Source organism: Psammomys obesus, unplaced genomic scaffold (assembly GCF_907164565.1).
Source record: "Psammomys obesus unplaced genomic scaffold, mPsaObe1.curated_primary_1811, whole genome shotgun sequence".
NCBI classification, from domain to species: domain Eukaryota; kingdom Metazoa; phylum Chordata; class Mammalia; order Rodentia; family Muridae; genus Psammomys; species Psammomys obesus.
Window position 1 is genome coordinate 8,844,686 of NW_026596120.1, and position 14,006 is coordinate 8,858,691.

The 14,006-nt window shown below is 51.4% G+C and overlaps 1 protein-coding gene across 1 annotated transcript in view; it reads left to right on the forward strand.

The window, feature by feature from the left end:
- The window catches only part of Foxl2 (forkhead box L2), a 1,436-nt gene extending 1,260 nt beyond the window's left edge, over positions 1-176 (forward strand). The window contains exon 2 of the mRNA XM_055629503.1: positions 9-176. Within this exon, the coding sequence (XP_055485478.1) occupies positions 9-176 (168 nt within the window). The remainder of the gene's footprint in view (positions 1-8) is intronic.
- The last annotated feature ends 13,830 nt before the right edge of the window (positions 177-14,006 follow it).

Genomic DNA, 14,006 nt, shown 5'->3' on the forward strand with positions numbered 1-14,006 from the left:
CGGGCCAGCTCAGCCCCGCCAGCCCGGCCGCCGCCGCGCCCCCGGCCCCCGCGCCCAGCGCCGCGCCCGGCCTGCAGTTCGCCTGCGCCCGGCAGCCCGAGCTCGCCATGATGCACTGCTCCTACTGGGACCACGACAGCAAGGCCGGCGCGCTGCACTCGCGCCTGGATCTCTGATGGGGACCCGCAGGAGCCGGGCCCCGGGGGTGGGAGGGCGCGGCCGCCCCCTCGGGGGGCCGGGGGAGCGCGCGCTCCAGGGACGGCCGCGGCCCTCCAGCCTCCTCCCGGCTCCCGCGACGACGACGCCGGGTCGCCTCCGCGGCCCCTCCGCTCGCGGCCTCGGCCCTCCGCGCCCTCCCGGCCCGAGGACGCCCCCTCGCTCCGCGCCCTCCGCAGGCCTCTCCTCCCCGGAGCCAGCGCAGCGAGCGAGTCCCCGGCCCCCGTGCGGCCGGCTGCGGTGCCCGAGGCGCTGACCTGGTTTTGGGGCCTTCTCCTCCAGGGTCGTCGGTTGGACTCCAGCTCGATTTTTTTTTTATTTTTTTTTTCTCCCCGCTCCGTCTGCGGCTGGAAGCGCCGGGGCTGCTCCGGTAGCGGGGCCCACGCGGCCCGGGAAAGGAAAGAAAATACTAAAAGAAAAGCGTGTCTGGCCGCTCCGCTGGAACTGCTCAGAAGCCGCCTGCCGAGGGGCCCGCTGGGCGGGGCGGGGGGGGGGGGGGGGCCCCGGGGGGGGCGGGGGCCCCGCGGGGCGGGGGGGGGGGGGGGGTGGGCCCCAGGCTGGAGCAGGGACAGCCTCGTTCCGGGGGTCTTGGACCCGGGTTCACATCCCCGCGCCCCGTGAGGCCGCCGCGCCTCCGCAGCGCACCGCTCCGGGCCCCTCCAGGCCGGGTTGGCTGGCTAAAGTCTTGCTGAGAAGATCCGTGAGGCGTTTGCAGATATCAAAAACTACTTTTTAATGAGGGGGGGAAAGGGGAGAGAATAAAACATTCATCGGGAGAAAAGAAAAAAAAAAAAAACAACGGAGAAGTGTTGTGGCCTTGGAGTTTGCTGAAAAGAAAAGAAAGGAAGGAAAAGAAAACCAAACAAGATCAAAAGCTTTAGTTTTTCTTCGTCGTCCCTGCTGGGAGATCTATGTAGAATTCCCGTGTTGACTTCAGAAGGCTGTGTTCAGAGGCGGGAGAAAAGAACTAGCTAAAAAAGATGGTTTCCACTACAAATCGGGAGCTTTCCTCTTTATTTAAAAGTGAACTCAAAACAAAATTTCCCCGGATCTTCCGATTCTGGCCCTGGACACCAGGAGAGGTCACTGCCTGGCCAGCGCTCGGGGATGAGACTCCCCTCCCGGATTTTTGTTTTTCAAATATCTTGCCTCTTCCACCTTTGGGATGGAGAAATGTGAAACTCTCCACGGCCGGCCGGCCCACACGGCCTGGTGGCCCCAGCCGTCTGGCTCGAAAACCAGTGACCTGGTGGGTTAGTAATGTCTTTCGGGGGACCAAATATTTTAGAGAGAGCTAGAGCACTTTTGTTGTATCTGTATGTGTGCGCGCCCGTCCCTTGTCGATTCCCAAATAAATTTTGTTTTGTTTTGTTTTGTTTCTTTTAACACGGACTTACATTGTTTCTTTTTCGCCCCCCACTTCAGCAGCTAGCTAGCTAAAAGGGCGAGCTCTTCAGCAAAATTGTGTTCTTTTAAAAAGTGACACAAATAAGAGTTGAGGGCAACCGGGGTGGCAGGCGCTTTGGGCTGTCGCTACTGCTTTGTTTTTCTGGGGATTGTTTGTTTTTCTGTGTCATCGCTCGTCTGTTGCGGCTGTTTAACACCGGCAAAGATACAGGTCCCTCGCTAGAAGCTACTGTAGGCAAGGTTTGTTCTATTTTTGCCTCCGTGTAAGTTTACGTCTTGCCTCTTACATAACTGTACTAGGTATGAGCACTGCGTTTTCATTATTATTCTCAAACTTCTAAGAGTTTTTTTTTTTTTTCCGAATCAAATATATTACAATTTGCTTTCTGGGTTTTTTTTTTTTTTTTAATATGAAATACTGATTGCAAAAAGTCTGGAAGCTGCAAGCTTTTTTTTTTTAACAATGTAATAGAGGATTTGTTATACTGTTGTTTTTAATAGTCTGCATTCATTTATCTTGAGATAAGGGTAGGAAATGTGGTGCTTTTCGGGAGGTGGAGTGTGGAAAATGAGCTTTTGTTTTCTCTTTACCGAGCCCTAACGAATTAAGACCCCTGCTCTCATGAAGATGCCAAAGGTGTTTGACCCGGTTGTAGCCTAAATCTCGCCGGTTGATTTGAGGTGTCTTGCCTTCAGTTTTCCAATGGGGTGACAGATATTGGATCTCTTGCCTCGGCTGGGGGCTGGTGCAAGATCCCACGTCCAGTCGTGCCTTTCTCCACCTGTCCTTCTCCCTCCCTAGATAAGAGACAGGTCCAGAGGCATAACCTGGGAGCAGCTGGGAGTTTGGGGGAATGAACCTATAGGTCAAAGTTTCAGCCAACTGAAGGTCTTAACCTTGGGAATGTCGGGGTGGTGTCTAGATTGTGCGTTGCTGGGATTGCGGGGAAGCTGACCAATGCCCTCTCCTCCCCAGATATCTCAGAAGGAGGCTGTAGAGTAAGTGGAGGAGGTTCTATGACTCTCACTCTGCCCACTCACTGCGGGTAGGCTGGAAGGTTGAGGTGGGAAGCCGGGGAGACTGACCAGGTCCAAGGGTGCTTCTGTAGCCCAGTGTCTCAACTGTCTGGTTAAGGGGAGTCCCAGAAAAGACAGTGTTCTGTGTGTGCTTCTTTGCGATTTCTACCTTTCGAATATGCACGCTGTGGATACTTGTCTAGTCTGTGCCCGGTGTCGATGAGTTTATAGAGTCTGTTGTTTACCGGCGGCGGTGGAGTTGGAGGTGTGTGTGTCTGTTATTCTGCAGAAAGCGTGGATCAGATAGGTTTAGGACGCTGTGCTAACCATATGTCAGACATTAGGGAGTGCTCACCAGACCACAGTAATGTTACACTCCTACTTCGGGCTGAGGTGTGCAGTTGTGTTCTGGGTGTATATCTCTGGCCTGCTGAAGGATATGTGTCCTTAATTCCATCTGGCAGAGGCTCGTGGTTCTGGGGCTAGCTGTCAGCACCCCTTCAAACTGCCATCCAGGGTAGAAAACAGGAGGACAGCTTCTGAAGCAGGGCTCTAGGCAGCCAACTCCAGTAAGGAGAAGCAGAGCAGGGCCTGCAGTGGAGAATGTCTCTCTGCACCCAAGAGCTAACCAGCCAGAAACAGCCACAGCTGGGGAGGCTTTGCCAAGTAAGGGAAATTAGATGAAGGAATTACGGAGCTTTCTGGAGTCTGCACAGTGGTTGGAGAAGGTAAGAAAGAGGAGCCACTTCCCCATGGATGCCTCCAGAAAGACATCTGTCTCTAATTCCAGCCCTAAGGGGTTCTCCAAAGCGCTAAAATTTGGTCGTTTTCCCTAGTTGGGGACAACAACAGACTTTCTTCTTCGTCTCAAATTTCCTTCCTCTCTCTCCCTCTTTGCACGTTTGAATTTGTTGGAGAATCTGATTCAGATAATTCCCTAAGTGAAAGCAAAGGTATTCAAGAGTGTTCTGGTGCAGAACAATTATGCCTTCAAATTACACGGCCGGGCTTGGATAGCTAGCAGGCCATGTGGCTGTGTGCCTATGTGTTTGCAGTGCGTTCTATGAATGCAGCATAGAGTCCGATGCAAATATCCTGCCGATATTTAAGGTTCTGGGTAATGAGTTGTTCATCACGGTATTGAATAGTGGGGGGAGGGGGGAGTTGCTTGTGTGTCTGAACAACCTAAATACTGACAGAATGCAGCATTTGCTCGCTTTTATGTTCAAGCTCTTACAGTTATCTTTGTTTTTCCTAAAAATCCTCCAGTAAGTGGGTCGGTGGAAGGGATATCCAGTTCTCTAATGGGATGAGGGACATGTTTTCAACAATGCAAGAGTTACGCTGAGGGATTGTGAGTAGGGGACCTAGGTGGCCATCAACATAGCTCCCCATTCTTGTCCAGTGTTAAGGGGGAGGTATTCTCCGCTTAGGCACCAGTAGAGAGTTCTTGTCTCTACATCCCTGCTTGATGAGCAAGATATCCCGGACCTTTCACCTGAAGTTAGGGGCATTCAGCCTTTGTAGAGAGCCCCCTGGTGGTGGGTAGAAACTGGGGGCAAATCCAGGCTTCATGAAGCCAGGAGAAGATGGGTTTGGAAAGTACCTTGGTGAAGGCTTTCCAACTGCTGGCTCAAATTCTTGCCCCCTCCCGCCCCCTCCAGAAAGGGGTCCCACGGCCTGGGAGTTATTTGGTCAAATTCACAATTTCCACAGTGTCCCCCACTTTATTTAAATAATAGTTAACTATGTGTCCCTTTGGCTGTGTCACCACTGTATGGCAGCCCCCGCTCCTCAGACGACCTGTAGGAAGGGTTGAAATCAGGAGCCAGAACTTCTCTCCCTCTCTCATGTGATAGAACAGAGACCAGGGGCAAGGAGCTGACCGAAGTCCGAGCTTAAGCCCTCCCTTCTGCCCTAATTCTTCAAACAAAGTAAGCCAGGGACTGCGTGCTCTCTGCACAGAGAGGGTTTGAGGCTGTCTCAGAGGAGTGTCTGGATCCAAACTCACACAGCTGAGTGCTTGAAGTAGCCGGTCACAGGTCAGTGCAGCCCCAGAAACCCTCAGAGGAGACCTGAGCAGGTGAGACCAGCTGCCTGCTTGGCTCTGAGAATCGCTCATGCAGGAGAGACACGGATAGGGGCCTCTACATTGGGGAAAGCCCAGCATGGGACCCAGGTGTTCTCCTTTAATAACTAACCCTGGCAAAATATTGATTTCAGGTGTCCGCTCTCTCGTCCATAGAACAGAGGCCATGAATGACACATCTACCAGTGTTTTGCAAATAACAAAATATCTAGTTGAGTGTTGCCTAGGGCTCCAACTCCTGGAAGGAAGGAGAAAGAGTTAGGCCTTCCGTAATAACTCCAGAGGTGCCACCAGCTGTGACTGCCAAGCCACCTATGGACACCGCAGGCACCCAGACAAGACAGCACTTACCAGGCTCCAGGCACAGCTGATGGCATCTGCCTTGCCCAGACCGCCGACCCTGGTGGCATTGAACGCTTGACCCTGAGGGCACAGATGATGAGCTCTTGGACTCACCCTGGGAATCTCCTTGTTGCATCTTTCAAGGCCTTATTTTTTTTTCTTTCTGATATTCGAGGTTTCCTCTGAGAATCACACTTTTCCCACCATGGGTCCCCCTCCTCCCTGGTGCAGGAATGTTGGATTTTTTATTTATTTATTTTTTATTTTTTTTCTTTGCCTAGGTCTCTGTGGAGAAACCGGGGAAACCCGGCAGAGCGGCAGGGCGGGGGACGCGCAAACGCAGGAGGCAGGCTAAACCGAGAGTCAGTGGAAGACGCTGGGTTGCGGAGGGGGAGCCCGGGGCAGTGCGGGACCAGCTGCTGGGGTAGGGGGAGAAGGGGTCCTGGCCTTCTGGGGGTCGCCTGGAAGCTCAGACCCTCAGGCTTGGGCTGAGACACTCCGGCTAGTCCTATGCGGACCGTGGGGATGGGGGGACGAACGGTTTAGCGGGCGACTGGGAGCTAAGGTAGCCTGCAGAGTAGGGCAGGGGAGGGAATCCTGCAGGAGGGCTGGAGAGCCCACCGTGGGGCGGCAGCAGCAATCCGACCCCGGGCGCGGAGGGAGACCGAGCAGAGACCGCAGCCTGATTAACTGCCTTGGGTAACCCCACTAGCACGTCTAACCAAACAACGCCGATCCCTGGCTTCTCGTCTGGGTAAAAGGAGCCTTGTCTGGGCAGGCAAACAAAAAGCTCGGGGCCCCAGGACACGTTGGTCCCCGTGGACTAGGGCGAAGGGGTATTGGCCTTATGCTTTTTTTTTTTTTTTTTTTTTTTTTTGGGTTGTTTGCTTCTAGAGGGGGGGGGGGAGGAAATTCGGCACATATTTTTGAAAGATCTTGCTCAACTACTACTAAAGGCTGTTCGGAGGGAGCAGAGAGTCAGGAAACCGGGCCTTTGTCCTCTTTCCTGAAGCCCCCGCGACTGCTGACCGCGCTGAGATAAAGGCCGGGTCAGGGCCCTGTGGCATCCCAGGGGAGGGGGCAGCGGGTCGTCCCCGATGGCCCCTTTCAACTCCGCACGGAGAGTTGACAATTCCAACCCGCTGACCTCGTGGGTCCACGGGACAGGGACCAAAGCCCGCCTCTGCCCTGTTCCCAAGCCGCGTCTGCCCTGGGAGATTTCTGTAGGTCCTCATTCTCACCAGCACTTTTATTTCTCTATTTAGAGATTGGGACGGGGAAGAACCATGCTCCCGGCGGACGTGCTCCTCTCAGGAGAAACGGTGTTTGGCCTTTGCGGCCACTTGCTAGGCTTACAGGTCCCTGTATGATCTGTCTGGCGTCCTCGCTGCCGCCACTGCGGGCTTGCTATCCTTTGTCTCTCCCCAGCCGAATTTCAGATAGTCTGGACAATGTCTTCCGTCCTCCCAAACCCTCCGCAGAGAAGGCAAGAGAGAGAGAGCCTCTGAGCCTAGGCTCCCAAGCGCTGGAGTTTAGAAAGCCGGGTCTCTGCAGAGCTCGTGCTTGCTGGAGGAACTTCTGTGACAATGGCCTTGGGCTCCCCAGGGGACCCTAGCCGCACCTGAGTTCCCCGCTGCTCAGAACCCCTTGGAAGGGACGGGGGGGGGGGGGCAACCGGCTGGTGTGGAAATAGAGAGCTACCCTGAAGGCTCGCAGAACACAGAACCAGGGCTGTGCGTTCAAGCCCTGTAGCGTCTGAGCCTCCTCAGCCCCAAAGGACCCTGGAGCCACATAGTCTCCCAAGTCACCAAGTTAGTGCTACTTCCTCCAAGGAGACTGAAGGCTCCACACAATCTCCTCTGCGCTCATCCTCTGCACGGTTAGGGGGCGACACACACAAGAAGAGAGGCCCAGGGCACCCTGCGCCATCTCTTTCTCTGGCTTCCTTGCCCCCATCAACCAGCTTCGGAGGGTCTCTGTCCCCAAAGAAACTAGAGCTGCCCACCTCTAGAAGATGAAAGAGAAAGGGAGAGAGGAACTCGGTGGCACTAAGTTGCACTGACCTATAGACCCTGACCGTGCCTTTTCCGAACCCCAGAGTGGCACAAGAGACCCTACTTCCGCGGGGCCATTGACCTGGCTGGGAGAAATAAGTCGCCTGAACCATGTATACACCTACCTCCAAACGCAGACCTCGACCTGCGAAGAGCAGCGGGCTTGCTTGCGGGAGGATGTCCTGTATCTGTGTCCTTGTGCGCATTTAACTCGGGAACGATGACAGTGGGTGCGCAAACAAACGCATTGATTAGAGCACCTGTCCTGTTATCCCTCGGGGAAAACTTTACACAGGTAGTAAACGGGCTCAGCCACTCACCGTTAGGCTTCTACGGGTTCCAAACACAGTTTTCACAACAACCCTGAGACTTGCTCTCCTTTCCAGTTTCACAGAAGGGGGGAAAGAGCCAAGAGCAATCAAATAAGGCCAGTTTACAACCAATCTGTGAGAGACGGAAGGCAGCCAAAGCTCCTGGGATCCTGGCTGCCGAAGGTGGGTGTGTTTGTCCAGCGCTCTCCGAAGTGGGTTTTACTAGTGTTTTCAAGGGACTCCAGCAAGGGAGGCCCTTCCGTCCCTTTGACGGGCTTCTTTGGAGACCCACCATACCAAGCACAGATTTATTTTTTTCCCCCACTCGTTTGCAACGATCCTTTCCATATCTGGGTGACCCGAGTGCTAATTACAGAAGACTTCCAGGCTGGCCTGAAAGCTGCTAGGGGGCATCCTGGTGGGTTCAGGTGGAGGCCTGACCTTGTGCAAATGAACCCCAAAACCCCACGTGGGTTTTCTGAGGTAGTAACGGAGAAAGGCTCTTTTCTCCCGAGTCAAGCCATACCTAGCAGCTCTGTGTTGAGCCAGAGTCAGAGCAGGAAAACAAAACAAAAACAAACAAACAAATCTTGAATTCATTTAGCTCCTGCTGTCTAGAATCCACAGCTTAAAACCTGGAGCCGAGGATGCTCGTTTCACAGCGGTGGTTACTAGGCTCCTGCAGCTCAACGCCCAGAAAATGGCCAGAGGAAACGGCTAGGATCCCCGTTAGGTTGGTCTCCCCTTCCCCAACCCCCGACCCTAGGTCCTTCCGCTCCCGGAGCAGATCACCTGGTTATCGATTGCTACGTGCCTCAGCGTTAGAGCCATCCCGCCATGAGCCTCTGCCTTCCCTGCCTAAGGACGCGAGGTTTTCCCTAGCGTTCACTAACACAGTAAGAAGAGCTCTGCAGGCTTGGACTCTGCTGCGGGATTGGGGGGGGGGGGGGGCGGGAGAGGCGGACACGTTTCCTGGGTGCAGACTTCGCTCTCTTCCCTGCAGCAATTAGTCGTCCCCCCCCCCCCGCCAGTGCCCGCTCCTTGCAAGCCCTCGTTGCCGCAGAGCGAGCGAGGCTGACCGAGACCGTCGCTCGGTCAGCCTCTCGCGGGGTGCCCTTGGGCCTCAAGAGTCTGGCTCCTCCGTCAAAGGTGGCTGCTGCTCCGGGAGCTCCAAGGCCACCTGTGACTCTGCGGGGTCGGGTCGCTGGAACCCAGCCCGAGGTCCGGCAAGGTCGTGGTTCGGCCTCACGGCCTACAGGCTGCCCTCTACTGGCACCAAACGATATCACCGCCAACTCCTTTCTCCACTCGGGAACTGCAGCCTCCAAAGAGCGCGGGGGGGGGGGGGGGCACCCCTACTGCCACTGGATCGACAAAGTAAATGTCGCGCGTTCAGCCACCGAACCCTCCCATATCCGAACCCATCAGCCATATGCATCAGCTCCCATAGATGTGTGACTCGAGGTGTTCAGATTAGGATCTTTGAAGTCCACCGCAACTGGGGGCTGGCAACTCTGTTGCTTTGTGGCTTCCGAGGGGACCCCGGTACAATCAGCCCTTCCCAAGCTGCAACCCGGCAGCGCCCGCCAGACCCTTAGCTGCAGGCCGCAAGAGGTCTCCAGGGAGAGCCGCAGGCTGCGCTCCGGCCTTTCAGCCACCGGAGCATCGATCTGATGAACCTCAGGCGTCCAGACCGTGCTCCCCAAAGCCTGGCTAGCTCTAGCATATTAACACCAGAGACTTTGCCTCCACGCTAGCGCCTCCAAACTCTTGCAACGCATTTGTCTCCCTCCCCCCTTTCCCCCCACCCCAGCAAATGGGCAGCGCTGCCGGGCCAGGAAGGGCTCCTCTCTTTGCCTGCACCCCTCAGGCCCATCTCTGAGTTTGCTGACAGAACTGATTTCAGACGTCTCCTCCAGGCTCTGAAGAGACTTTGGCAGTGAGGCGGAGAGTGTTCCACCGACTGCAATACACGCCGCCTCCAGCTGAAAATTGGAAAAGTGGAGTTTTAAGATTCTCTCCCTATCTGTCTATCTGTCTGCCTATCTATCTATCTATCTATCTATCTATCTATCTATCTATCTATCTATCTACCTTTTTTCTTTATCTCCCTGTCTCTATCTCTGTTTTTCTCTATCTATATCTTTATCTCTGTCTCTGTCTCTCTCTGTCTCTGTCTTTCACACACACACACACACACACACACACACACACACACACACACTTACAGCAATCCCAGCCATCCTCCAGTGGCGATAACCACAGCTAACATCTTGGTAACATTTCTCTTGTTGTTCGTTCATATGTTGCAATACAAGTAAGTCCAGTTCCCTAATTAATAGGCTGTAATTTTTATAGAATTTACAGACTCTTGGTATGTATGTAACCCAGGCTGGCCTCCTCCTGTCTCAGCCTCCCAAGTGAACATTTTCAATTTTGTGTCCTGATTGTCTTAAAGTTTGTCTATAAGGATGTTTCCAGATCTTGTTTGAAAAAAAAAAAAAAAAAAAAAGGCTGCTTAGTAACCCCTCCCATGGATGAACCATCAGTTCTGTTTCCTGACCAAGAATAGTTCCTTAGCCACACTCCTTCGGCCATTCTACACACAACTGGTAGTTAATCAGTAAATATTAACTCTTTTAATAATCTAATAAAGAAAGCTAGAGTCCAATTCTCAGGTCACAAAAAAAAAAAAAAATCCATCCCAAAGCAGGCACAGTGGTGTATGCCTTTAATCCCATAACCCAGGGAGGCAGAGGCAGGTGGATCTCTCAGGGAGTCCAGAACAGCCATGTCTACACAGAGAAACCCTGTCTTGAAAAAAAAAATCCACCCCAAAATTTGCGGCTGCCCTGCTATGGAAGAGAACCTGCAGCTGGAGACCCAGAGACCAGGTCTGATGGAAAGGATGGCTTGAAAACCAGCAGAAAATCAGCATTGAATTTAAACACCCATCCTAGGCTGCTTCTAGGACCAAAGCCGGTAAACTAAAAGCAAAACAGTGTCTGTGACCTGGCTTTGCACAATGCCTTGTAAGGGATTAGAGGTCAAACATGCATTCACTTGACCCTCAGAACAACTAATACTCTCTGAGCTGCTGTCTGCAAATTCCAATAATAGTGCCTTCTATATCAAGTGCACAGTTACCCTCTTAGCCCGGTGCTGTACGAAGAAAGCTCCAACATGTAATTACCCCTCCTCCCGCCCCTGTCTCCATATCAGCTTTGGCTGCTGCTTCTGGCGGTAGCTACGGCTTTGGGATCACTGTAGTTGCCCTCTCTCTCAACTCCTGACCCCATTGCTACTGCTAAATACAAGCCCAAATTCTGGCACAAGGCCGGGATGCAGGTTCTCAGGGCTCAGGCGCTTGTTTCCAACGCGCTGGCTGGGCTGCTCATGACCTACTGACAATCAGGCCTGGGCCTGGGTTGTTAAAACAGGAAAATATGCAAACCCTTCATTCACAGGGATCCGGCTATTGTTGGGTCAGAAATTATATTTTTGTTTCTAAAATAAAAGGTACATTTGCTGCTTCACACACACACACACACACACACACACACACACACACACACACACACTGCTTGCATGTCTCTAGCACTCAGAAGCCAAATGATCTGATTCATTTCACCAGCTCAAGTAGCCAGGCTGAGTTTATTTATGTCTTATGTACTCCAGTGAGGCTGAGCTTCACTGGATTCTGTTTTTTTATGTCCACAATAAGAACGGGCTTTGACCCAAGCGGTAGTGGCACACACCTTTAATCCCAGCACTCAGGAGGCAGTGGCAGGTGGATCTCTGAATTTGAGGCCAGCCAGTTCTATAAGAGGGAGTTCCAGGATAGCCAGGGCTACAAAGAGAAACCCTGTCGTGGAAAAAAAAAAAAAAAAAGTAGGCTTTATTATTCTGCCACACACTACTTCCCTCTTAGAAAGAAACTTGAAAATAATTTAATCAGTATTTTGTGTTGTTGTTTTTGTTTTGAGACAAGGTTCCACTATGTAGTGTTGGCTGGCCTGTAATCCACTATGTAGACCAGGTCGGTCTCATACTCAGAAGTCTGACTCTGTCTTCCAAGTGCTTGTCTTAAAGGCGTGTGCCACCACACTGGGCATAAGTTTAAAAACTTTAATTTAGTCCCACGTTTGGTGATATGATCTCAGCATGCAACAAAGACAGGAAGGGGGATCCATATGTTTGAGGCCATCCTGGGCTACATCAAGGTAGGGCAAGGTCTCTTGGCAAGACCTTATCTTCAAAACAAAACAACAAAGCCCAATTTTTAACTCAACCAGTCTAATCTTGTAATCTCAAATACACCCAAAAAAATCTCAAAGAGAGTGGTTTAAATCAAATAGATGAGTAAATAGATAGTTACATAGATAGATAGATAGATAGATAGATAGATAGATAGATAGATGGATAGATAGACAGGTTACAGCTGAGCAGATAGACAGATAGATAGGTTGGAGTTGAGACAAAGTCTCACTTTGTAACCCAGGCTGGCCTGAAACTTACTATATGATCCATTCTAGCCTTAAACTCATGGTATCCTCATGCCTTAGCCTCCTGAGTGCTGTCCTAAGAGGCACTGAGCCACCCTGCCCGGCTTTTTAGAGACTGTCAATGCCTCTAGAAATGCTTTGCAATCTGGGAGTTCCTCCCCAGGATGCTGGAGAAGCACGTGAAGTCGCATCAGGAAATAATTGATGTGACTAATTGAAGAGAAGATTGAGGTTGTTCTGAGTGGCCGCTGGAAAATAGACATTCCAAGGAAGTCTCTGCTGGAACCTTGCAGATTTACTAAAGTCCTGAGTCCAACTCCCTGATGTGTGTGTGTGTGTGTGTGTGTGTGTGTGTGTGTGTGTGTGTGTGTGTGTGGTGTGTGTGTGTGTGGTGTGTGTGTGTGTGGTGTGTGTGTGTGTGTGTGTGGTGTGTGTGTGTGTGTGTGTGTGTGGTGTGTGTGTGTGATGCGTGTGTGTGTGTGTGTGTGGTGTGTGTGTGTGGTGTGTGTGTGTGTGTGTGTGTGGTGTGTGTGGTGTGTGTGTGTGTGTGTGGTGTGTGTGGTGTGTGTGTGTGTGTGTGTGTGTGGTGTGTGTGGTGTGTGTGGTATGTGTGTGTGTGGTGTGTGTGTGTGTGTGCATTCGCATACACTCAAGCACGTGTGTGTATGTGTGAGTGAGTGCATGTAGATGCCGGTAAGTGCACATTTTGTTCCTGTGGACTTTGGTTATGCTGTTGTCTTGGTACGTGACAGGTCATTTTAGTCACAAGAAACATGAACCTGCTATAACTGACTTAACCAAACTGTGGATAAGGGATAGTTCTAAAAATTTGCAGGTGATCCAGGAGCCCCAACCAGAGTACCTAAAAGACTGGACGAAAGGCTGAAGGCTCTTCAGAATTAATTTGTAGGTAGGTGTGCTCTGCATGCCTGTAATACCAGCATTTAGAAAGCAGAAGCAAAGGGATCTCTGTAAGGTCAATGCCAGCCTTGTCTGTATAGCAAGTTTCAGGCCAACCAGGGCTACATAGTAAGACTCTATCTTCAAAAAAAGAATTAATTTGTTTTGCTGAGTCTGGTGGTGCACCCCTATAATCCCATCCACTTGGGAAGCTAAAGCTAAAGCTGAAAACCAGCCTGTGCTATGTAGCAAGCAGCCTAGAAAACTTAGTAAGACCCCTTTCTGAAAATAAAAGGTTAAAAGGTGCTGGGAAGACTAGTAAATGGCACGATTTAGCCCTAAGCTCAATTCCCAGTACAAACAAACAAACAAACAAACAAACAAAAACAAACAACAAACAAAAAAGAACAAATAAGGATAACTTCACTTGTCTCCCTACTTTGGCCAGTTCTTGTCTCTGCTCTTTACAAGAGATGAGCCTCAATGCCATTCTCCTATTTGAGAGGACCTGACTGGTCCAGCAGGGTCAGGTGCTATCCTGGTTCTGTCAACTGGAACTGTTGGTGAGGAAAATGGTCCAATTGTAAAGCCCTTCCAGAAGGCAGAGAACAGTTAGCTCTCATTAGAAAGCAGGCAAGCAGAAACCACCTAACGTCTTACTTTCTTTAGGCTGGAACCAATCCAAGCATGTACTTGCTGTGGCAGTTTAAATGAGAATGGCCCCTGTAAGCTCATAGGCTTGACTACTCAGTCCCCAGTTGGTGAAACTGTTTAGGAAGGACTAGGAGGTGTGATCTTGTTGGAGGGGTGTGTCCCAAAACAAAAGCCCGTGCATTTCTCAGTGTCTCTCATCTGCCTCCTGCTTGTAGATCAGCTGCTCTCCAGCCATGCCTTCACTCCACCATCCAAGACTCTAACCCCTGGAGCTGTAAGCCCAATTAAACCCTTCCATTTTATAAGCTGCCTTGATAATGGTGTCTTATCACCACAGTAAGAACAGAACTAACACACTTGCTCAAGAGTTTCTGATCCTAACTGCTGTCTAAAACTATTTAGGTGGCTTTAAAAATGACTGTTCTCAGGCTCCACATGTAGAGTGTAGCCAGGGCACTTAGGGTTTTCTTTCTTTCTTTCTTTCTTTCTTTCTTTCTTTCTTTCTTTCTTT